General features: G+C 39.9%; 2 protein-coding genes across 6 annotated transcripts; one reads left to right on the plus strand and one right to left on the minus strand.

Moving 5' to 3' along the window:
- Positions 1–215: 215 nt before the first annotated feature.
- Positions 216–14281, minus strand: CRYZ (crystallin zeta). Of its 4 annotated transcripts, XM_081325082.1 has the most exons (10): positions 14080–14208; positions 10564–10635; positions 10361–10477; positions 9661–9813; positions 8584–8747; positions 7737–7788; positions 5236–5385; positions 1239–1340; positions 1060–1155; positions 216–560 (listed from the first exon to the last, which is right to left on the minus strand). In XM_081325082.1, exons 3-10 carry the CDS (start codon positions 10469–10471, stop codon positions 393–395), a joined length of 996 nt encoding a protein of 331 aa, XP_081181208.1. In that variant the 5' UTR covers positions 10472–10477; positions 10564–10635; positions 14080–14208; the 3' UTR covers positions 216–392. The 4 variants fall into 4 exon arrangements, with proteins under 4 accessions (XP_081181208.1, XP_081181209.1, XP_081181210.1 ...); XM_081325083.1 differs by lacking the exon at positions 10564–10635 and having other exon boundaries at positions 14080–14281; XM_081325084.1 differs by lacking the exon at positions 10564–10635 and having other exon boundaries at positions 14068–14218.
- Positions 14282–14337: 56 nt separating this feature from the next.
- On the plus strand, positions 14338–23448 carry TYW3 (tRNA-yW synthesizing protein 3 homolog). Of its 2 annotated transcripts, XM_081325087.1 has the most exons (6): positions 14338–14556; positions 15886–15966; positions 17944–18042; positions 20438–20509; positions 21523–21656; positions 22764–23448. In XM_081325087.1, the coding sequence occupies exons 1-6, from the start codon at positions 14368–14370 to the stop codon at positions 22966–22968; spliced, it is 780 nt and encodes a 259-aa protein (XP_081181213.1). In that variant the 5' UTR covers positions 14338–14367; the 3' UTR covers positions 22969–23448. The 2 variants fall into 2 exon arrangements, with proteins under 2 accessions (XP_081181213.1, XP_081181214.1); XM_081325088.1 differs by lacking the exon at positions 20438–20509.
- The last annotated feature ends 386 nt before the right edge of the window (positions 23449–23834 follow it).

The following is a 23834-nucleotide window of genomic DNA, read 5'->3' on the forward strand; positions in this document are numbered from 1 at the left end:
GGTCCTTTTTTTCAGTGCCGTTGTAACTTTCAATGGTCACTAAATGAACTGTTGTAAATTGAGGACTACCTGTACTCACCTTAAAGGAAAATTAGTGTAGATTCCCCCCTCTTTTTCTGAGAGGAAGGACTGCAAGGAAATTTCATGAAGATAAGACTAGCAAAGGACGATTCAGCAGTATGCCCCAAATATCTGTTACAAGGATCCATAAAGACTTTCAGAAGATTAATCATTTAATCGTGTGAAATCTGATACATTTAAATTTTAAATTTGTTGTGCAAATTCATACCAGTTATATGTGTTATATTTTACTTCGGTGTCACATTTTGTACATTTCAAATGCGTTGGATAAAAGACTGCAATTCGTATTTACACAATTACTGTAGAAGAACTTAACAACACGTAAGAAGCACCATCTTCCCCAAAGCCCCTTGGCCGTGGATTATGTCTTTATGAGCCTCTGCCGCTTTCTCCAGTGGGTATTCAGGGCCCACTGCTGGTTTCAGCCATCCAACTTCGATCCCTGCAAGAATTGCCATTGCACATTCGTGCATCTGTTCCTAAACAGAGAACATTTAAAATCAAGCATTTAAAAAGAACATTTCAGATATATCCTGACACTTAAGATTTGACATGCTGGAAATGTCAGCATTGACCTTCTTTGTCCCATTGAAGCCAAGATCTTGCCATTCCCTTCATTAGCCAGTCCAAGGCTCCTCAACAAGAAGTAAATGTAAAGTTTCCTCCAAATGGAAATGTTCACACTATGTGGCTAAATCAGGGTTCCCTTTCCTTGGCCATTTGAAGATATGTGGACTTCAACTCCCAGAAATCCTCAGTTAAGCTGTCTGGGGAATTCTGGGAGTTGAAATCCACATACCCTCAAGTGACCAAAGTTGGGAAACACTGGGCAAAATGAATAACACAACAGAACAGAAGCTGGAGGTTAAAGAAACTTCCAGAATTCTCCACATGGAGGCAATCATCTGACATTGTGTAACCAAAAAGATAAACAGTTCAGCTTAACCTATTATCATGTCACATCATTTTAGTTTTTACCTTAGAGGCAGAAAATAAAGTAATTCCTATGATGCTTGACTCATTCCCCATTAGATCCCTGGGGTTTGTCTCAATTGAGCCACGACTTCCAACAATCTATCGCAGAGAGAGATGAAAATTATAAAATAAGAATGCTTTATGGTAAAGCCACTAATTAAAAAGTGGAACCGCTTGCTCACCATCACTCTTCCTCCTCTTGACAGCAGTTGCAAGTCATTTGCAAGGTTGACATTGGCTAGCATCTCTATTATCACATCTATGCCTTGGGCACCAGCAATTTTCTACAAAACAAATAAATCAGCTGCACTGTGAAAGCATGGAAGATTGGCAGATTTAGTCTCTCCTGAATTGTTACTGTTCTTTTGTGGAGTCTTTGGTCCAGTAGTGTCCCTCTCTTGGAAATGTTTTATACATACACACACACACACACACACACACACACACACACACACACACACAGTATATACAGGTGAAATTCGAAAAATTAGAATATTGTGCAAAAGTTCATTTATTTCAGTAATGCAACTTAAAAGGGGAAACTAATATGAGATGGACTCATTACATGCAAAGCAAGATAGTTCAAGCCCTGATTTGTCATAATTGTGATGATTGTGGCGTACAGCTCATGAAAACCCCAAATCCACAATCTCAGAAAATTAGAATATTACATGCAATCAGTAAAACAAGAAGTGTACATAGAACAATATCGGACCTCTGAAAAGTATAAGCATGCATATGTACTCAGTACTTGGTTTGGGCCCCTTTTGCAGCAATTACTGCCTCAATGCAGCGGAAGCTATCAGCCTGTGGCACTGCTGAGGTGTTATGGAAGACCAGGATGCTTCAATAGTGGCCTTCAGCTCTTCTGCATTGTTCGGTCTCATGTCTCTCATCTTTCTCTTGGCAATGCCCCATAGATTCTTTATGGGGTTCAGGTCATGCAAGTTTGCTGGCCAATCAAGCACAATAATCCCACGGTCACTGAACCAGGTTTTGGTGCTTTTGGCAGTGTGGGCAGGTGCCAAGTCCTGCTGGAAAATGAAGTCAGCATCCCCATAAAGCTCTTCTGCGGAAGGAAGCATGAAGTGCTCCAAAATCTCCTGGTAGACGGCTGCGTTGACCCTGGACTTAATGAAGCACAGTGGACCAACACCAGCAGATGACATGGCTCCCCAAATCAACACAGACTGTGGAAACTTCACACTGGACTTCAAGCATCTTGCAGTGTGTGCCTCTCCATTCTTCCTCCAGACTTTGGGTTCTTGGTTTCCAAATGAGATGCAAAAGTTGCTCTCATCAGAAAAGAGGACTTTGGACCACTGAGCAACAGACCAGGTCGGTTTTCCTTTAGCCCAGGTAAGAGGCTTCTGACGTTGTTGTTCAGGAGCGGCTTGACAAGAGGAATTTGAAGCCCATATCCAGGATCCGTCTGAGTGTGGTGGATCTTGATGCACTGACTCCAGCCTCAGTCCACTCCTTGTGAAAGTCCCCAACACTTTTGAATGGCCTTTTCCTGACAATCCTCTCCAGGCTGCGGTCATCCCTGCTGCTTGTGCACCTTTTTCTTCCACACTTTTCCCTTCCACATAACTTTCTATTAATGTGCTTTGATACAGCACTTTGGGAACATCTAACTTCTTTTGCAATTACCTTTTGAGGCTTTCCCTCCTTATGGAGGGTGTCAATGATGGTTTTCTGCACAACTGTCAGGTCAGCAGTCTTCCCCATGATTGTGATTCCTACTGAACCAGACTGAGAGACCATTTAAAGGCTCAGGAACCCTTTGCAGGTGTTATGGCTTAATTAGCTGATTAGAGTGGGACACTTTGAGCCTAGAATATTGCACCTTTTCACAATATTCTAATTTTCTGAGATTGTGGATTTGAGGTTTTCATGAGCTGTACGCCATAATCATCACAATTATGACAAATCAGGGCTTGAACTATCTTGCTTTGCATGTAATGAGTCTATCTCATATATTAAAAAGAGCCTGGGTGGAGCAGTGGGCTAATGCCTCCTTAAGTAACACCAGCTGCCTGCAATTAGTGCAGGTTCGCATCCCACCAGGCTCAAGGTTGACTCAGCCTTCCATCCTTCCGAGGTAGGTAAAATGAGGACCCAGATTGTTGGGGGCAATAAGCTGACTTTGTAATAATGCCGCTTGGGGGGGGAAAGCCCTAATAAGCAGGCATATACATAGAATGAAGGCTATTGCTAAGCACATTGGTTTGTGCTTAAATTGTAAGCCGCCCTGAGTCATCGGAGATAAATGGGATTAAAATAAATAAAATAATAAATAAATATTAGTTTCCCGTTTTAAGTTGCATTACTGAAAAAAATGAACTTTTGCACGATATTTTAATTTTTCGAGTTTCACCTGTATATGTGTGTGTGTGTGTGTCTGTGTGTGTGTATAGAGAGAGAGACAGAGAGAGTGTTTTTTTATGCATCCTGTCGACCCAAATATGGGGAGAAGGAATCTTTTGCCTGTATCAGCCCAAACTAGGGCCATCCACAGGCAATAATAACAACAACAACAACAACAACAACAATAATAATAATAATGATAATAATGATAATAATAATAATAATAATAATAATAATAATAATAATAATAATAATAATAATTATTATTATTATTATTATTATTATTATTATTTTATTTGTATACCGCCCTTCTTCCGAAGGACTCAGGGCGGTGAACAGGGCAATAAATACTAATACAAGGATACAAAAATTAAGAAAAGATTAAACAAAGTGCCCAATACCTAAAAACAATAAGTTAAAATACGTTAAAAGCAATAATAAAACCCAAAACCCATCAGGCCAGGCCGGCTTGTTCAAACAAGTAGGTCTTAAGATCCCATCGGAAGGAGCGAAGGTCGGGCGCCGTCCAGAGCTGAACCGGTAAACGGCTCCACAAATCCGGCGCACCCACAGAGAAGGACCTCCCCCTGGGGGCCACCAGACGGCATTCTCTGACCGGTGGCACCCTGAGGAGGCCCTCTCTGTGGGAGTGCACTGGGCGGAGGGAAGTTGATGCCGGCCGCAGGTGCTCCCTAAGGTACTCCGGACCCATGCCATGTAGGGCTTTAAAGGTCATTAAAAATTGCAACAATCATTTTTATATTAAATTTGGATTGCTAACAAAGAATTAAAGGGAGACTGGTATAGCTATTTCAAGCTGCTTTGCTCTCATCAGCCAGCCACACCCTTCTGAGATTCGAACCTGGGCTGCTTGCATGTGCAAGTTTGTGGCTGGCTGATGAGAGCAAAGCAGCTTGAAATAGCTATACCAGTCTCCCTTTAATTCTTTGTTAGCAATCCAAATTTAATGTGTGTGTGTGTGTGTGTGTGTGTGTACACACATACACATACATACATATATCAAAATAACAAAGTATTATTGCGTTTATTCTTGTTAAAGGAGGATTAAATACATTTTATTTTAAATAGGAATTCTAGAGAAAATGACTAGGTGGGGATGTTAAGCTCCAGCTTCACACAGGCACAAATCGTCATTATAATTCACATCTTCCATCTTCCATTGCTCAGGTGGCTGCCCTCTTTGGTTCATTCCTTCCACCACCCAACAGTAAAGCTGAGAGGATGATGGTTTCTCACCTCCCAAACCTTTCTTTTTATGGAGGGGGTTAACTTTTGCCTAAAAAGAATCCCCAAAATTGTTCCACACTTGCTATTAAAAGTAGGGAATGACCTAAACTTAAAAAATGAATGTATCAAAGACTGAGAGAAAGCCAGCATCTAAAAATGTTGCCACCAACCATCCGAGGCAAACTTTATATATTTATTCAAAGGAAATGAATGCGTACCTTTAACTGTAACCTTAATTCAATGTAATTATGATTGAATTGGGTGACTTTGGGCCAATCCCTCTTTCTCTCAGCCCAACCCACCTCACAGGGTAGTTGTTGTGGGGAAAACAGGAGAAGGAAGTAAGATTGGGTATGTTCGCCACCTTGAGTTATTTACATGAATAATAAAGGTGGAATATAAACAAACAAACAAACAAACCCTGCATAATTCAACAACACATGGAAAGCAGAGTAGGACTGCAATCTAAACTGGCTTACCTATTAGCTGACTCCCCTGGAACTAAATGTAACTTACTTTGAAAGGTTACAGGTAGGATATTAGATAGAACTCTCAAATTACCTTAATCTCAGCCAAGTAATCACTCTTCCTGTGATTAAATACCCTGCAAGCACCATTTTTCAAAACTAGATTCATTCCTTTCTCTGTCCCAGCTGTGCCCCAAACCTTCAAGCCATAAGCTCTTGCTAATTGGCATGCTGCTATTCCAACCTAAGAAACAGAGAGGAAAAACAGCAAAGATAAGAAGTAGTAACGTTTCCAGCACAACAGCATCATGACAATCATCCAATTGAATGAAGAGCCCTTCAACCACACAGCGATAACCCCTTAACTATTACTACACTTGTTAAAGTGTTCAGTGTTTTTATAGCTCCCCCTCATCTGATACATCTGCATGATAGGATAGGAAAGTATTACAGAGGGTGGTGAGCACAGCACAAGACATTGTGGGCTGTTCCCTGACACCACTGGATGACATCGCCAGGGCTCTTTGCCTTGGAAGAGTGAGGAAGATTCTCAGGGATGACTCACACCCTGGACGGTATCTCTTTACTCTCCTACCATCCGGTAGGAGATATAGGAATATAGCCAGCCGTACCAACAGGCTGAAAAATAGCTTTTATCCGTGGGCTGTTAGGCTTTTAAATGGGACATAATCTTATGCAGAATTGACTTGGGAGGCCGGTGTGTGGTGTAGTTGGTTCACATAGTGTGGTGGGATGGAGGGTTTGTTGTCACTGTGTGTTGGGGGGAGAGAGAGCACGGGGGGAGGCTCAGCTAATCTCAATGTACACATGTTGTACTTTGACAATAAAGGTTTATTATTATTATTATTATGAGACAATCTACTTTCTCTTAACAATAGTTCAAACATCATCCCTGAAACAAAAGCAGGCAAATGAATAATTAACTCAACCGTCAGGGTATACGATTATACTTTTTCAGGTAGCGTGTAAAATCTTATTTGCTCAATTACCCACTATAATGCAACCGTTCCCTCTTCAAATTTCCAAGGTATCAACTTGAAGCTACTCCTTATAATATTATTCAAAGCCAGGGGTTCCCAATCTAGGGTACCTGTACCACCCCCCAGAGGGTTTAAGGTGGAATTTCAGGGGGTGCGACAAAGAGTGACTTGTGTGCTTAGTGACAAGTCACGAATCACAAGTACCTTTGTAGTGGGTGCTAACATTGATCAAACATTTCCTAGGAAGATGGGGCACAGAAAAGATTGGGAACCATTACTCTAAGCAATGCAGAAACTGCATACTTTTCAACTAAGGGAGATGCGTTTTCAAGCAACACATTTCCAAGCATCATAGACCTTTTTTTTAATGCTTAGGAAGTTTCAACCAGAGGACCACTTTGTTGCAACCCTTAATCCATTATGGGGGTTCTACAGCAGGGGTCCCCAAGCCCAGGTCCGTGGACAGGCACCGTTCCGCGGCATGCCAGAAACCGGTCCACGCAAACAAGAAAAACCCCATCCACAGGATGCAGGTAGCACGTGAAACCATGTCCCCGCTGGTCTACGGAAAAACTTTTTCTCCACGGAACCGGTCCCTGGTGCCCAAAAGGTTGGGGGCCGCCATTCTACAGTATGAACATTAAGCGTATTGTAGGTGAAATGCACTAGGAGTAAAGGTCAAGGTTTTCCCCGTCCAGTCGTGTCCGACTCTAGAGAGTTGTGCTCATCTCCATTTCTTGGCCTAGGGAGCCAGTGTTGACCACAGACACTTCCGTGGTCATCTGACCAGCATGACTATATCCTGAGGCACATGGAATATTGTTACCTTCCCACCAAAGTGGTACCTATTTACAGGTAGTCCTCGACTTACAATCACAATTGAGCTCCAAATTGATGTTGCTAAGTGAGAAATTTGTTAATCGAGTTCTGCCCTCATTTTATGACTTTTCTTGCCACCTTTGTTAAGTGAATCGCTGAGGTGGTTAAAATTAGTAACACGGTTGTTAAGTGAATCTGGCTTCCCCACTGACTTTGCTTGTCAGAAGGTCGCCAAAGGGGATCACATGACTGTGGGACACTGCAGCCGTCATAAATGTGAGTCAGCTGTCAAACGTCTAAACGTAGATCGTGTGACCATGGGGACACTGCAACGGTCATAAGTGTGTAAGATCGTCATAAGTCACTTTTTCAGTGACGGACACTAAGCAAACTGTTGTAAGTCGTGGACTATCTGTATCTACTCACATTTGCATGCTTTAAAACTGCTAGGTGAGCAGGAGCTGAGACAAGGACTGGAACTCACCCAGTTGCACAGCGCTTAGGTCTCAAACCCGGGCTGTCAAGCTTTCTAGCTGACAAGCTTGGCCTCTTTAATCATTGAGCCATCGCTTAATATTTTTTAGGCCTTTTGGATTAGGGTTGTTTACCCGGAAAAGGGAATATCAACCTGCTTAAGAACAACAAAGTAATTTTCCCTAGTACGTATTGTATGTACCCACATACTATACTTATTTCTTTAAAGGAAATATACGGCCACCAGTTCACAAAAGTGCAAATCTGATTGGCATACAGCAATAGAAACAGAATCACTTACTCCTCCACTTGCTCCATGGACTAGCACAGTTTCTCCTGCTTTGGCAGAACCTCTGAAGAAAACATAATAAATATTTTGAACGTAACAATGTAACCATTTCACATTATGCAGCCTCAAAATCTAGTGTTTACACAGCCAGTGGGGAAAAATAACATCCATTCAAAATTATATTTAGTGGAGTCTTGATAATTAAATTGGGATCAGTTCCAGATATTTTGAATTTCCTTTAAAAAAAAATCCTTTGTGGCAATAAGTACAGATATTCCTCATTTAGCGACTGCAAGTGGTACTTGGTGGGCAACTCAATTGTTAAGCAAAGCAGTCACTAAGTAAAAGTGTCAATGTGCTTGCGATCTTACTTCACTTTTCCTTTGCTTTATAGATATGCAAAGTCATAAATGCACATACCAGTCACAATTATTTACATAACTGTAAGTGAAAGATAATATAGTAGTCCATCCCCTTTGAAGGACATGTGGAACATGCTGGAGTCTACGATAAATTGGCTAAGATTTACAAAACATGTGCCCCTGTGTGGATCTGTGAATCTATTTCTCTGATCACTTGCATAATCCCAATGTTGGTTCTTGTCATATAATGAACCAACAACCAGAGATATGCTGGCTTATAGCACTACTGACAAAATGATATTGAATGAAGGTCTTCAGCAACCTCTGTGAAGACTTCTTTTTACGCCTCATCGAGGAAAGAGCACATCAAGTCATTCAGCACTTACAGTGTGAAATCCTGGAAGACTTAACAGGAGTACATTTGGAAAGTCAGGAAAAGGGAAGGGGGCAGTATCACACAAGAGTTTAAAAACAGTTTTAGGAAGTGGCAACCTTACTTTTGAAAGAGGGCTCGGAATGCAGTAAAATATGGAATTCCAATGGCCGCACCTTGCTTGAAGTCCAGTTTATCAGACAAAGGAAAAATGGTGTCAGCGGATGCGACAGTGTATTCAGCATAGCCACCAGAAACAGTGCCCAGGGTAAAAACCCGGTCACCTTTCTAACAAGAGCAAACAAATGCAGAAAGATTAATGAAAGGTTTTGGGGTTTTGTCTCTGTTTTCTGCAAAGTCTGTTCAAAAAAAGAAAAAAAAAGAATGAAATCTGAACAAAATATAGTTGGAAGAGAAACATGAGGTGAACCGACTCATAAAATAACAGCCAAATGACTACTGGGGAAGAAATGATGAACTGGAACTAGAGCTGATGACCACAGCGGAGTGAAGAGCCAGCTCTATGTAATTCTTCTCTGGACAAATTAAAAGGGATTTTAAACAAATCAAAAGAATGACCTGGATAACTTTCCTACGTTGGATTTAGACACTTGTTGGCAGTTTTGAAGAATTTAGTAAGAAAGGACAAAGGGAAAAAAATGAAAAGCATTCAAGTTCTAGGGCACTATTTGAAGGGATTATAGATCAAGTTTGTTAAAGGGAAGAAATAAAAAGTTGGTTTATTTGATCCAGGTTAAAATAAGTATGTTATCTCCGATAACTCTTAATGGACTTTTGCTGACCAAAACTGAACAACAAGGCTTTAAGGATTTGTTTACATATAAGAGATGAAATATGGGAAGAAGAGATTTGTTGTATTTTAAAAGAAGGCGATCAGTTACTAAAATTGTTTGTGATGAAGGGGGAAATCATTTCTTTATGTATCTTTTCCCCCCCTTTTCATTACTATATTACTTTTTTTTTAACTTTTCTCTCTATTTTTCTCTTCTGCAGTATTTTTCTTTTTGTTATTTGTATTTTTTATTATAATGTTTAAATTGCTATAAAAATGCCAGCAAAATGACAAAAGTGAGACCCAGTGAGGGATGGGAACTTTTATCAAGGCCAGAAAACCCAGATAAGAATTTATTTCCCGAGCCTAAAGATTAAGAGAAAGGAAGAGAAGCAAACAGCAGCCCACCTTGAAAGCAGTCACATGTTCTCCAACTTCTTCTACCACTCCAGCTACATCTGTACCTGGTGTATATGGTAAAGATGGTTTCCTTTTATAAGATCCAGAACGAATATAGGTGTCTACTGGGTTGATCCCACATGCATGAACTTTGATGAGAACCTGAAAAAAAAATGTCTCAGAACTTAGTTCAAAAGAAAGGGGGATACTTTTTTTAAATGTGCAACCTCACAATCTCAGATCAGAGATAAGTCTGCAATCACCCCTGATTTGGCTCACTCCAGAGGCATTAAATCATAACCCCCAACACTCACATGGATGCATCAGTCATGAATAAGATGACTTGGAGAAAATATCCTCTCTCCTACAGTTTCTCCCTTCCTCACCACCCCGGAATCATTAATCACCCTATTTTCTTGCTGCCTTCTTATGAACTGTGAATCTGCACACAGATCTACCACAACTCTTGGTAGAATAGTTATGTTCCAGATTATTGATGTCAATTTCAATGATCCAAATGTAAATTCTGGGTTCCAATTAAGGTGCAACTGTAATTGTTTCCCCCATTTTATCTTCTGAAATGAAATCATTTGTATCAAGGTTTATTCAAGCTCATTTTGCATTATCTGAGCAGGACCTCATGTTTAAGAATAGTATTAGTAGTAGCCGTTGTAGCAAAAGCAGCAGCATTGCACATTCTTTATTTTACCTGGTTCTCTTTTGGAACTGGCACTAAGGTATCTAGCTGCAGTTTGAGCACTTCAGGCCCACCAAATTCGAATACTTTTATGGCTCTCATCAAATTTCTTCCTGTTGTCATGACAACCTGAAAATGCACAGATATAAAAACTACAGTATCTGAATATCTGCTGCCTTTTCACGTCAAAGAGAATCAAATCACTTGCTCTTCACCTGAAATTTAAACTAGTGGTTCTCCGTCTATTTCTTCCTGTTCTATTTTATGTCCCCATCTGATTTTTATCCCTAAAGAGAGAAAATTCCAACCACAATGTGAAGAAATCTTGAATCAAACACAGCAAAATATATACAGACACATCACTTTGAACTGGCATCATTCATCACGTTTTCTGAATGATTTACTGCATTGCAAAGTTAACAGGATTTTGCAAAGGAACAGAGTCCTAAATTACAACTGGCGAGTCTCTACTGAACCATGGAACTCCCAAAGAGATTACTACACAGTCTGACCCTCCTTATAGAATTGTGAAAATAACCAGAAGGGGAATATAACATGTGTTACCTTGAGCTCCTGACCTCCTGGAAGGGGAGAATCAAAATACAACACAGATTCAAAGATCCTGGTGCCAATAAAAATCTCAGGGAAGGCAAAATCAACAAACATTCAAATCAGGACATCAGTGTCTTTGATCTGATATGCAAATAATTGGCACCTTTTTTCCCTTTGGGGTCCAAAAGAAAACAAAGGCATACCTGCAGTCTAATAATACTTGTCATAACATAGCATGATTACTGTACAGTATGAGTTCTACTCAAATTCCATCCAAATGTTCCTTTATGGGGAGAAATCTTTCCTCCTCTTTAGGCCAAAAGCAAGCAGTGCTTGATAAATGAACATATAAATAGCAACAAAGGGCCTTGCAGTGCTTTAGATTAAATCTCTAAAAATTTATTTGAGGGTACATGGGAGCATGAACCTAGTACATGTATAGGTAAAGGTAAAGGTTCCCCCGCACATGCGTGCTAGTCGTTTCCATCTCTAGGGGCCGGTGCTCATCTCCGTTTCAAAGCCGAAGAGCCAGCACTTGTCTGAGGATGTCTCCGTGGTAAAACACCTTAAAGCAGCCTTACCTTTTCCTGACACTGTATGGCTGCAGATCGATAAGTGCAGAAAATCCTGGTTTGCACAGCCTGAATGTTGCAAACTGAATTGACTTGCTCAATCTTTTGGCATAATTTCATCTATAAAAATGAAAAATCTCAAGGCTAAGTCTACATGGCGTCATTTCTTATGCCATGTTAGTTTGTTTTGTTTTATATCCCAAGCAAAAAGTGTCTTCTGATTTAAAAAGCATACTGCAAAAACTCATCCTTTTGCAGTAATCAAACTAAACTATATGTGAAACTAAAGTATATGAAAATTTGCACAGACCAATAATATATTGCCGCAAATCATATCCGTAGAGATGTCAGACATATAATATTTCTGAGAAAAGCCGAATCCAATTATCAGTGGCCAGAGTCAGTACATCACCAATATTTGTAACAATTTGTTCACATGATCACTTGTTGTTTTAATTAACAATTCAGTCTTATCCAATGCTTGCTGACTTTGTAGGCCAGTGCTCTCCATGCTACCCTGTCAAGCACAGCTTCTTTCAATTGTTGGATGTTCATCTTTGTATCAGTTTCGATGTTTTTTTGCTTGCCCCTTCTTCTTGTCCCACTAACTATTCCTAGCATCATTGGCTAGTAAAAGAAGAATAGTAGAACAAGAAGAATGAACAATAGGAGTTGCCTATTACACTCCTAGAAAAAAAAAGGAATTTTGTCTGTTAAAAAGCTATTCAATACATTTAATCAAAGCAAGTTACATTTTTGCCATTTCTAACACAATCAACAAATTTTAATAGATACAATGCACAATAAAAAATTACTTCAAAATAGTTTTATAATATAAATAACCTAAATAATGTCATACTGTTGATAATTCATAGAATCTTCCTGCTTCTGGCATGAAAAGGAAATAGAGGGAAAAATGATTTGCAAGGACAGTAGTACTTAAAACCCTAAGCATATAACATATTTCACCAGAGTCTCTGAATTCCTGTATTGTCCTTCTTTATCTCTGAACTGTTTGAACTGCCAAGAAATAACCAGGACTACAGAACTCTTGGGTCATATTCAGCAAACAAATATGCTTTTAAAGATTGCACAGGAATGTGCAAACGTGCTCTCATCTGTTTTGGAAGAGATCACACCTATATTGGCTAGTGCTAGTTTTCAATGCTAGTAAATAGTTTTTAAATTATTTTTCTTCTGCACTGCATGAGCATTTGTCCAAAAATTGTTGTAATGGAATTTATTCCAAAATAAGATTTCAGGAATTGTATCCCTATTCTATTTTTTTAGGGCTGCCAAATCCATACATATAATAAATCTGGATACCCACATGCTGGCAGCAAAGATTTACAATGGCCACCTGCCTTTCTGCACAACAGATCTAGCAGTCCTTTTTTAATTCAGAATTTAGCTAAGGTACCACTCAGTGCAGATTTCTTCTTACTTAAGCAACCACCATCAAAGACTGCAATTTTTCTATATGTCATTTATGGAGTTTTGTTCAGGTAGTCTTTTAAATTAGTTTTTTTTTTTACAAAAAAGAGACTGTGAGCTGCCTAGTGTCTTTCTGGACTTGGGTGGTCTGAAAATCCAATTTAAAAAAGGAAATATATTTTCAATCCTGTTATAGTCCAAGAACAAAATTGGACTTAGTTCTGATGTGAACATTCCCCCTGCTATTTATTGCTGTGGAATGTCTACCACAAAACCTCCCAGACCTATTGCTGTTACACAATATGAATGACTGCCCTTTGGCCAAAGACAGGTGGTCTCCTGATGTTTGCAGGACTGCAGCTCCAGTTAGCTCAACTGATACAATTTAAACAACTAAAAAATACAACCACCCTGGTTTCCCAACAGCCGTCTGGTCGAGTCTTCTCTTGTCTAACAGGAGCTATAGACCCTCACGATGGAGGATGAGTAGAATGAAACCACCCTTGAATTGATTCCAGCTTCTGCTGACTTCATGGATATCTCCAGATACTTTTCTTGGGAGCAGTACAAAACTAGGTGGATGATGCCTTTTTTCAGTGTTTTGCTGTCTTCTCTCTCTAGACCAGGGGTAGGCAACCTCGGCTCTTTTATGACTCATGGACTTCAACTCCCAGAATTCCTGAGTCAGCTGACTCAGGAGTTCTGGGAGTTGAAGTCCATGAGTCATAAAAGAGCCGAGGTTGCCTACCCCTGCTCTAGACCAAGGCAGCCTGGCTAAGAAGTCAGAGTGATGTAGTGGTTAAGGCAGTGTTTTTCCATCCCTAGTAACTTTAAAACCTGTGGACTTCAACTCCCAGAATTCTCCAGCCAGTATGGCTTGCTGTAGAATTCTGGGAGTTGAAGTCCACAGCTTTTAAAGTTGTACGGGTGAAAAACATTGGCTTAAGGGTGTTAGAATGGCACCGGGAACACCCGGATTCTATTCCAACCTCAGCCATAGAGACCTCTCTCAGCCTGACCTATTTCAAAGATTGGCCCGGGGAGAAACAGGAAGAGGAAGCAGTAGGTGACTCCATCAGACAGGCGGAGTACAAATCTAAGGAACTTCAGGCCCGCAATCACAGTCGAATCATGCCGCAAAACGTGGCTTGGATTTTGTACCTCTCGACTCACCGTCGCCTAGGGTCCTTGAGCAAGGGAAGAAGCCTCCGCAGTGTCTTCGCATCCAAGAAAATAAGGAGGGAGGGTGAAGCCCGAAAGCAATATATATACTCCTATCTAATCAGAAAAGGTCATTGGGCGTTTACTTCCGAGGGTCCGGGACTTGGGGAAATTAAGTTTGCCCCAAGCGAGACACCGTCCGGCTAAGATGGCGCCTCCCACGGACGGGTCCCATGAAGGCTGCCATTGCCGCCGTCTGGGGGCGGGGAGGAAAAAGAGCCGCCGCTGCCGCTATTGCTGATGGCCGATTTCAAACGCTGGAAAGAGCAGCGGCTGTCGCGCGCAGACGCTAGCCGGAAGGGCAGCGTGGATGAGCCTATCGAGGAGATCGTCCGGCTCCTGAATGAGCGCGAGACTTTCTGCACCACCAGCTCGTGCTCGGGGCGCGTGGTGGTGCTGGAACAGCCCCCGGCCGCCCCCCCGGCTGCGGTAAGCCCTGCTTCGGCCTGTTCTGCGCCCAGCAGATCTGAAGCCGACCTGAGGTTGGGTGGAACCGCTCCCTCCTCCTCCTCCTCCTCCGCCACCTCTTCTTTCCGCTCTGGAGCCTCATGGGGTTGTAACCTGACAAAATCCACTTCTTTGGGAGTTAAAGCGCTGCTTTAGGGCAGCCCTTCGCTAGGTTAAAGCTCTGCCCCATCTGGGTTGCAGAGCTGCGCTCGACCATTAAGACGATGCCTACAGAATGTGGGGAGTTGTTGCTGCCCGGAACTCTGCAGCCCAAAATCTTTGAAGCCCTGATCTACAACACACACTCACTCTCACTCTCACTCTCTCTCTCCCTCTCCCTCTCCCTCCCCCTCCCCCTCCCTCTCTTCCATCCGCTATAATTCATTCCACTCTCAGTTTGTTGGAATTGAACAAGCAGCTCAGTGAATTCAGATTCCCCTGAAATATTCCAAAGGGTGGAAAAATCCCTTTACGTGTAGGTGTCTGTGTTAGCATTGACACCTGGCGAATGCGTGGTCTGGTTCCTGAATTTTCTTGGCAAAAAAAATAAATGCAGAAGTGGTTTGCCATTGCCTCCTTTCTAGGGCTGAGAGAGAGGGACTGGCCCAAGATCTCCCAGCTGGCTTTGTGCCACCTAAGGCAGGACTCATGTATCTCTGTTTCTATCCTGGTGCTTTAACAAAACTGGGCAGTTGGCCAGAATTATTCTGCAGCTTAAGTAAGATGGTTTGGATAGTAGCAATAGCACTTAGACTTATATGCTGCTTCACAGTGCTTTACAGCCCTCTTAAGTGGTTTACATAGTCAGCATATTTTCCCCAACAATCTGGGTGCTCAGAAGGATAGAAAGCTAAGTCAACACTTCAGAGTACCTCTTAAAAGAAAATTGAGACATCTTATACATGTATTTACTAGGAGGTGCTTCAGATTGCACCTGATGTATTTGGAAGTATGTATGTATGTCACAGACTTCTCATCTTTTAAAAATATAATGGCAAGATATGCCTTATTTAGAGTAAGTGCCGTTGCTTCAATCCCTTCAAGACTTCTTCTATTAGAGATAAATGTGATACGATCTCCAGAAATATGTCTTTACTCTTTTTCATCTAACTAGTCAGATATGTAGCTTGAAACTGATTCATTGGCTACATTTTATTCCCCCATCATCCTTAACTTTTTTCCCCCTTCTTCTTAGCATGCAGGGAAAATTCTAGTGTTTTAATGTTGGAAAGTTGGGAATACAGCAAGTAGTTCTGAGTATGTTTCTATGCCTAAAAGATTTGTACTCTGTGATTTTTTTTTCTTAACTAGGGTGCTGCTGGCTTTGAAATACAGAAGCAAAGCTGTACTTGGCTTATGGTGACCCACCAATTATGTACTACAAAAGATGTGGTAAGGATCAGTACATTGTTTATTCCCCAAGCTTTCAAAATGTTGCTTATTTCTGCATACTAACAATATTGTAAGAATTGCCAAGCTTCTGTAATTAAATTTATATAACACAATCAGTAAGAGAGGAGTCTGCTCTTCCATGTCATTGTCTTGTTTGTGGCTGATGCAGTTCTTTATTGATCAAAGTAAATGGAATTATTGTGTTTTCTTTTTTGTAGAGTTGTGAGTCATTCTATAGATCAGGCATGTCAAACTCGCGACGTCACGTGACGTCGCACGACGTATCGGAACTTTTTCCCATTGCTGAAAATGGGATGGGCACGGTTTCTCCGTGATGCTCCGGCCCGTGGGCCGGCAGTTTGACACCCCTGCTATAGATGATAGACATGACTGGTTTTCTGATGCTTTTTCCATCATAGATATTTAACTCACATGGAATGACTACTGTTAACTTAAGTCTGAGGGTATCCAAGAAGCTGACTATATCAGATGATCAAATCACCTTATTCATTTCAAAATTTTAAATGTCTTGGTGATGATTTCTAGTGATGGGGACAAACGTGTTTTAAAGCCCTAATAAGATATATTTTTTGTAATAGAAAATTGCAGGCTTCTGAAAGAAAGGGACCATGTGAGAGCAGAAGAACATGTGAAAAGGAATTGGATGACTTGGTGGATCACAAGTTGAACATAAGTTAACAGATGCAGAAAATTCAAATGTAGTTTTGAACTTCCCCAATGAAGTATAATACCGGGATTAAAAGAAATAGTCCAGTTCATCAATCCTCCTTTTTCTGTTTTCCTTTCCTTTCTTTTTTTCCTTCTTTCACATTTACTATTTTTGTTTGAATATACTACTTATGTTTATTAAAATCTTTTAATAAAAACATGTTTAAAAGATTGGTGAACTGGACTACATCCAGAGGAAAGTAACAAAGATGATCAGTGACTTGGAGGGAAAAGGTACAAAAAATGGAGAAAAGTGTTAGGTTAGCTTAGCTTGGAGAAGACAAGATAGAGGTGCAACATAATAGATTGTTTTCTTCAAAAGCTGAAGGGTTGAGATACAAAAAATGAGACAGAATTCTTCAGAATTGTTCCAGAACATTGTTTATACTACAGAGAAATAGAATCTTGATTAAATGCCAAGGGGAAAAAAAATCTTAACTACCAGACCTGGAAAATGTCTGCCTTTGGAGGTGATGGTCTCTCTTCACTGGAAGTATTTAAACAGAAGTAGGATAGCTCTGTATCAGGGATGCTGTAGAAGTGGATTCCAGCCCTTATTAGGGGGTTGGACTAGATGATCTCCAAACTCCCTTCCATTCTAACATTCTAGGGTATGGTGATCAAAGAGAAGATAAAATTTTATTGAAGTGAAAGCATTCTAGGGAAACAATGCTTTGTTGTGTTCATTTTCTTCCAAAAACCAGTTTTAAAAGGTTAAATAGGTCAATATGTGGATAAGATCTGTACAGAAAATAATAAAACTTTTGGAGTCAGGAATGTTTTTGTAGTATTCTTTAATCATGTGCATTATTACTGTAAATGTGCACTATTTTTCCCCTATTGCAGATCTTGTAGCTAGATGGAGTTTGTATTAGTTTTCAAAGTATTATTTGAATGACATCTGGAAACCGATAGGCCAGATTTGATCAGAAATTTTTCTGAAAACTGGTGTGCAGACCTTAGAATTGTGGCTATATGAGGCAACATCAAGATTTCTAAACCTCTTTTTATCGTTAGCAGTCAATCTTTTGGAAAGTTAAATCCCAGCAAAATGTTATACCAAAGTGAATAAAACCAAGCAGAGCACATATCAGGCAGTGGGGATGAATATTATAACATGGAGAAATGTATTTTAATTAGCACATGAAGTCAGCTTCTGTCTTGCAGTGTTTTTAGATGCTAAATAAGCTACTTATATTTCATTGCTAACAGATGTTACATCGATATTAACCTTTTGCTCTTTCTTAGCTTACCTCCTTGCAGAAAGCTGCAGCTGATGCCATCTTCAAATTTGAACCATTTGTTCTCCATGTGCAATGTCAAGACCTGGAAGATGCACAACTTCTGGTAAAGCATTGTGCTGAAAACACAGTTATTGTTACATAAGTAATGTTTGATTCCTCACAGTTCTCACACATGAAGGCATTACAAGTAGTCCTCTACTTACGATCACAGTTGGGATCAGAAATTGTGTCGTTAAATGATGTTCTTGTTAAATGAGCCACACCTAATTTTACAAACTTTTTGCCATGGCTGGTAGCTGAATCACTGCAGTTATTAAGTGAATCAGATGGTCATTAAGTGAATCTAACTTCCGCATTGACCTTGTCAGGAGCCAGCTGGGAAGGTTGCAAGTGATGATCTACACCTGTATCTCCCTAATTTGATCAGCAGTTTTTAATGGCTAGACGAAATAATCTGGGAATGTCATTATTTTGGAACAGAATCGTTGTTACACAATGAAACCATCTATGGCTACTTACAGACTTTCAATACAGTATGTGGAACGTGCATATTCCAATTCAAATGAAGAAGCTTATGCTCTGAGAAAGACGGCCATTCATTTCAAAGAACTGGAATAAAGTATTTACTGGGCCTGACCTTTAATTAAAAACAGCATTTAAGAATTGTGGTGGCGCAGTGGTTAGAATGCATATTGCAGGCTAACTCTGCCGACTGTCAGCAGTTCGATCCTGAACACCTCAAGGTTGACTTAGCTTTCCATCGTTCCAAGGTCAGTAAAATGAGGACCCAGATTGTTGGGGGCAATATGTAAACCACTTAGAGAGGGCTGTAAGGCACTGTGGAGCAGTATTTATGTCGAAGTGCTATTGCTGCTTGCTAGCTGCTATAGGTAGTCCTCGATTTACAACTATTCATTTATCAACTGTTCAGAGTTACAACAGCACTGAAAAAGTGATTAATGACTGGTTCTTGCTTTTACGACCATCAGAGCATTCCCACTGTCATGTGATCAAAATTTGGGTCCTGGGCAACAACTGGCATGTGTTTACAATGGTTGCAGTGTCCCAGGATGACATGATCACCATGTGAAACCTTCTCAGCGATCATCCAACAAACAAGTTAATAGAGGAAGCTGGATTCACTTAATGATCACATGATCCCAGGACACAGCAACTGTCCCAACACAGTTGCTAAGCACCTGAATTTTAATCACATGACCATGAGGATGCTGCAATGGTTGTAAGTATGAGGACCAGTCATAAGTCACATTTTTCAGTGCCTTTGTAACTTTGGTCACTAAACAAATTGGTTGTGAGTTCAGGACTACCTGTATATGAAGCACTGTGTGTTAAATAACTGGTCCTGTGAAAATGCTGATGGAGGAAACAGCATTTCTATTGTTTCTATAGATATGCTCATAAATGAAAGCTTGTTTTGTTGGGATTATGAGGTTGAGAATTTCAGAAGTGTAAGTTTTAGATGGTTGTCAATAGTTGGTGGCTATCATCAAAGTATGTAATCATTATTCATGAATACTGGATTTTGGATATGGACTTGTATCAGTAAGGAACTATTGTAAGCTTTTAATTATTTTGATTCACATCAGCAAATGTAGGTCTTACAGTTTTACGATGTTGTGGGTAATATAAACAGACTTCAGAAAAAGGGAGAGATTAGATGTAAGAACATTTTTAGGGATCAAAGTGTTTGAACCCTAAGGTAGCTCTTGTCAAGCTCACCAAAAGCAATTTAAGCTGTTTCAAACTGACTGACAGTATTCCAGCCTTTAAACTGATTGCTCTGATTGGAAAACAGAAATCAGATTGGCCAGTTGTGAGGTGAAAACACTTCCAGTAAGGTACCGTTCTACTATTTGCACTTCAAAATGCTTTGCACAACTCTTTAAAGAAGATGTATTTTGTCTCTGATTGGTAGTGTTGTCCATTCTAAGGCACCATGATTCTTCACCTTTAGCTATAATTATGTGCTAATGTTTACTTCTTTTTTTTTGCTTCATAATATGGATTCACATTGCTACGGGCCTGTTACTATAAACATTTTACAATTATGTACTTTTTGAAGTACATCCTTCTGCTATACAGATAGTCCTTTCTTAGGTAACTGCTTTGTTATGCTCACCGCTACAGCAGTGATGAAAAAGTAATCAAGCCTTGCATTTATGACTTTTGCAGGTCTACAAAGCAAAGGAAAACTGAAGTAAGATCATAACCATAGTTCTGATTTCCCTTAGTGACTTCACTTAACGGCCAAGTTACCAGTCGCAATTGTGATGGCTAAATGAGAACTTCTTGTAATATTTCGGGATAATGTAAAAAATCTACTTTTTGCATCCAAACATAACACATAACCTATATTCATATAAACAGGAGAAAAACCAGTATTCGAAAATATATCTTTTTTCAGTATGGTATATGTTTGTTGGGAAGTTCTTAAATTGACATAGCACTTAGACAGCTATTTGGTCTTATTTTTATAGCACACGGTGGCTATAGAAGCTGGGTTCAGAAATTCTGGTATAACCGTTAGCCGGAAAGGAAAAATTATGATGGTATGTTGTGTTTTTCTACTTTGACCCAAGGGATATTGGCAGCTTCTCCTGAGAAAATTGCTAGGGTGTAACTGCATACAGGCCACATTAAGGTGAACTAACATCTCTACATAGAAAGTAAATGCATGACCATCACTGGCCCCCAGATGGCAGGGATATTGCTTTGACTTGCTCTTGTCACAGCATAAGATGACACTCACCATAGTACCCAATAATAAACCAAATACATGTGGCAAGCTGTGAAAATATATGTTTTAATCAATAGGTTGAATCACATCTTAGCCATGTTAAGGTCTCCGTAAAAGCTTTAAGTCAAATCGTGAGTGCAACCAAGAGCCTCAGCCACTTTCAAAGGCAGTTATATGTTAATCACCAAAATAGACAATTTCAGCTGGCTTGATGGAAGCAGTGTGAAATGTTTGATAATTGCTAAAAAATGAATTGTACGTTGTAAAAGAAATTTAGACAGCTTCCTTTGTCACGTCAAGTATATTTTCTATTAAAGGCCATACGCATTTTCTTTAGCAAACCTATGCTGAAAACTGTTTTCATGTCAGACTTCTTTAAAAAAAATACTTTATTGCTTTAATATACAAGGGGAAAAAACAGAAGGAAACACCCCAAAAGTAAAAGGGAGAGAAAGAAAAAAAGAGAGGCAAAAAAGGGGAAAAATTAAACAACAAAATCAGATTGTGTCACATATAAGAAATCATCCAGCTGTATTTTTAAACACCATTATGTCTTGACTACATTGACTTGTCTTTCCATTATACTTCTAGAGAGTCAGGCCATAATCAGAAAGCAGATATATACTAGTGTACCAAGGCTATACATACAGGTTTCTTAACACTGAGAAATAATCTTTCTCTCTGCCCTCATCCTCAGTAGATCATAATCCTTCATTAGCAATAAGTTGCAAATTTTTGACACAGAATTCAAAAACGTACACATCTTTTTATCGGATTTAATAAAAGCTGGTTAATATGTACGTTTCTCCTTTTACATCCTTATAGGCTGTCCGAAGTACCCATTGTTTAGAAGTTCCATTAACTCAGGAAGGAAGACTAATGGTCAGCGAAGAATATGCTGACTTTGTGGTTCAAGTTGCTAATCGGAAGATGAAAGAAAATTGGAAGAGAATTAACAGGTTTGTTAGCAATGCAGTGATCAAGGTGCTGGCCTAGAAACCAGGAGACTGAATTGTAGTCCTGCCTTAGACATGAAGCCAACTGGCTGATCTTGGACCGGTCACTCTTTCTCAGCACAACCCACCTCGCAGGGTGGTTATGAGGAAAACAGGAGGAGGGAGGAGTATTAGCTATTTTTGCCACCTTGTGCTTTTTATATAAAATAATAAAGATAGAATAAAAAAGTTCATATCTATGCACCCAGTACAAAATGTGTGTGTACACATAAAAGGTTAAGGTTCCCCCGCACATGCGTGCTAGTCGTTTCCAACTCTAGGGGCCAGTGCTCATCTCCGTTTCAAAGCCGAAGAGCCAGTGCTTGTCCGAGGACATCTCCGTGGTCATGTGGCCGGCATGACTAGACGCCAAAGGCGCACGGAACGCTGTTACCTTCCCACCGGAGTGGTCCCTATTTTTCTACTTGCATTTTTACGTGCTTTCAAACTGCTAGGTTGGTAGAAGCTGGGTCAAGTAACAGGCGCTCACTCTGTTACGTGGCACTTGGGATTCGACCCACCAAACTGCCGACCTTCTGATCGACAAGCTCAACATCCTAACCCACTAAGCTACCACGTCCCTATGTGTGTACACATATACGTACATATTTACTATGCTGATCCATGCATAGTGATTTGGAAGGAATTCAGTGGGTTTTTCTCCTGAGTAAGGGTGGATAACTTTAATGAGCAACCATTGTAAGAGTCTCTTTAATGAGGTTTCATCTTTGCTGGTTATCCTGTGATATTTTCTTCCTGCACACTGCTCCATTCTAAGCTCATATATTGGTTGCTTTTGATCATTAGCCTTCTGTATTCGAGAAGCTTTAATTATTATAATGTAGATGTTTTACAGTTGACTTTGTGCCATGCCCAGAGTCTTACGATTGCTGTAGAGTAGAAATTTAATAAATACAGTATATCAATATCATGCTATTTTAGCCTCTCAGATTCTCCTGTGGCATTGCATTAATTTATTTTGTTATTAGTGCGATCCAGTTGTTATTTATGCGATCCAATTAATGGAACTGCCAACTTGAAACATATTCACATCATTCTCTCTCTCTCTAGATTTTACAGCTCTTTGAAGTTTGCACTAGAAAACAGGGATCACTCCAGGAGTTCTCCCTCAGAAGAGAAAGAAAAAGGAAATGACATGGATTCGTGTGGAAGAAAAAAATCTCAAGCAGCCGATAAGGATGGTGGAAGCTGTTTTTCAGAACAAAATAAAAATTTAGAAAGTGATAGTCAAAGTAATGCTAGTATTTTTCACTAAGTTGTACTATAGAATTGTGTGAAGTAGTCCTATATACCCATTATGTTTGTATAATGTAGTTTTTTTTTTCTTTGCTCTTTATAAGAGCTTGTTAGATTAGAACAGTGGTGGGCATCGATGGCCCTTTACAACTTGTGGCCTCCAATTCCCAGAATTCCTGAGTCAGCATGGCTGACTCAGGAATTCTGGGAGTTGAAGTCCACAGGTTATAAGGGAGCCATAATTGCATATCTCTGCTCTAGAAGCTAACATGTTATTTATACGTATTACGTAGGTTATTAGCAAGGTTTTAACTGCGATATAATATAAGTGAACTTCAAAATTGTTATGGACAGTTTTTGGACCTGGAGTGTGCCTTCCCTGATGTGTAGATACCCCTAGGGGAAAGTGATTTTTATTTTTTTACACGTTAAAAAATGTGCAATATCACAAACTTGTACCTAAGACATGGCCACCATAAACATTCTTTTGGTCACTGTGCTTTTCTTGTGTGAAAATATTCTTTAAAGGGTTAACTACTGTTCTGAATATAACCAGAGAAACTTCTGCTATTAAAATTACTTTCCTCTTCCCATTTCATTCAGTATGGGTAATTGAGACCATAAGGCCATGTCTGGGAGCAAAAATTCTTCCAAGTGTTTGAAAAAAAAAGCAGGAAGCAAATACATCCTTGATTAAGCTACCGAAATAAATAATTATAGGAAGTATTAACCTTTGCCTTTCTTGATAAACATTTTGAGACGTTGCATTGCTTCCTAATTTACACATGAATAGAACCTTACTCTTATGTATAACTCCTTAACTATATCTTTCTAAATTACTCTGTCTAGATGTGAATGTATTTCACCAAAATTACAAGTAGCTAA

The sequence above is a fragment of the Vipera berus genome (assembly GCF_964194415.1).
Source record: "Vipera berus genome assembly, chromosome: 3".
NCBI lineage: Eukaryota > Metazoa > Chordata > Lepidosauria > Squamata > Viperidae > Vipera > Vipera berus.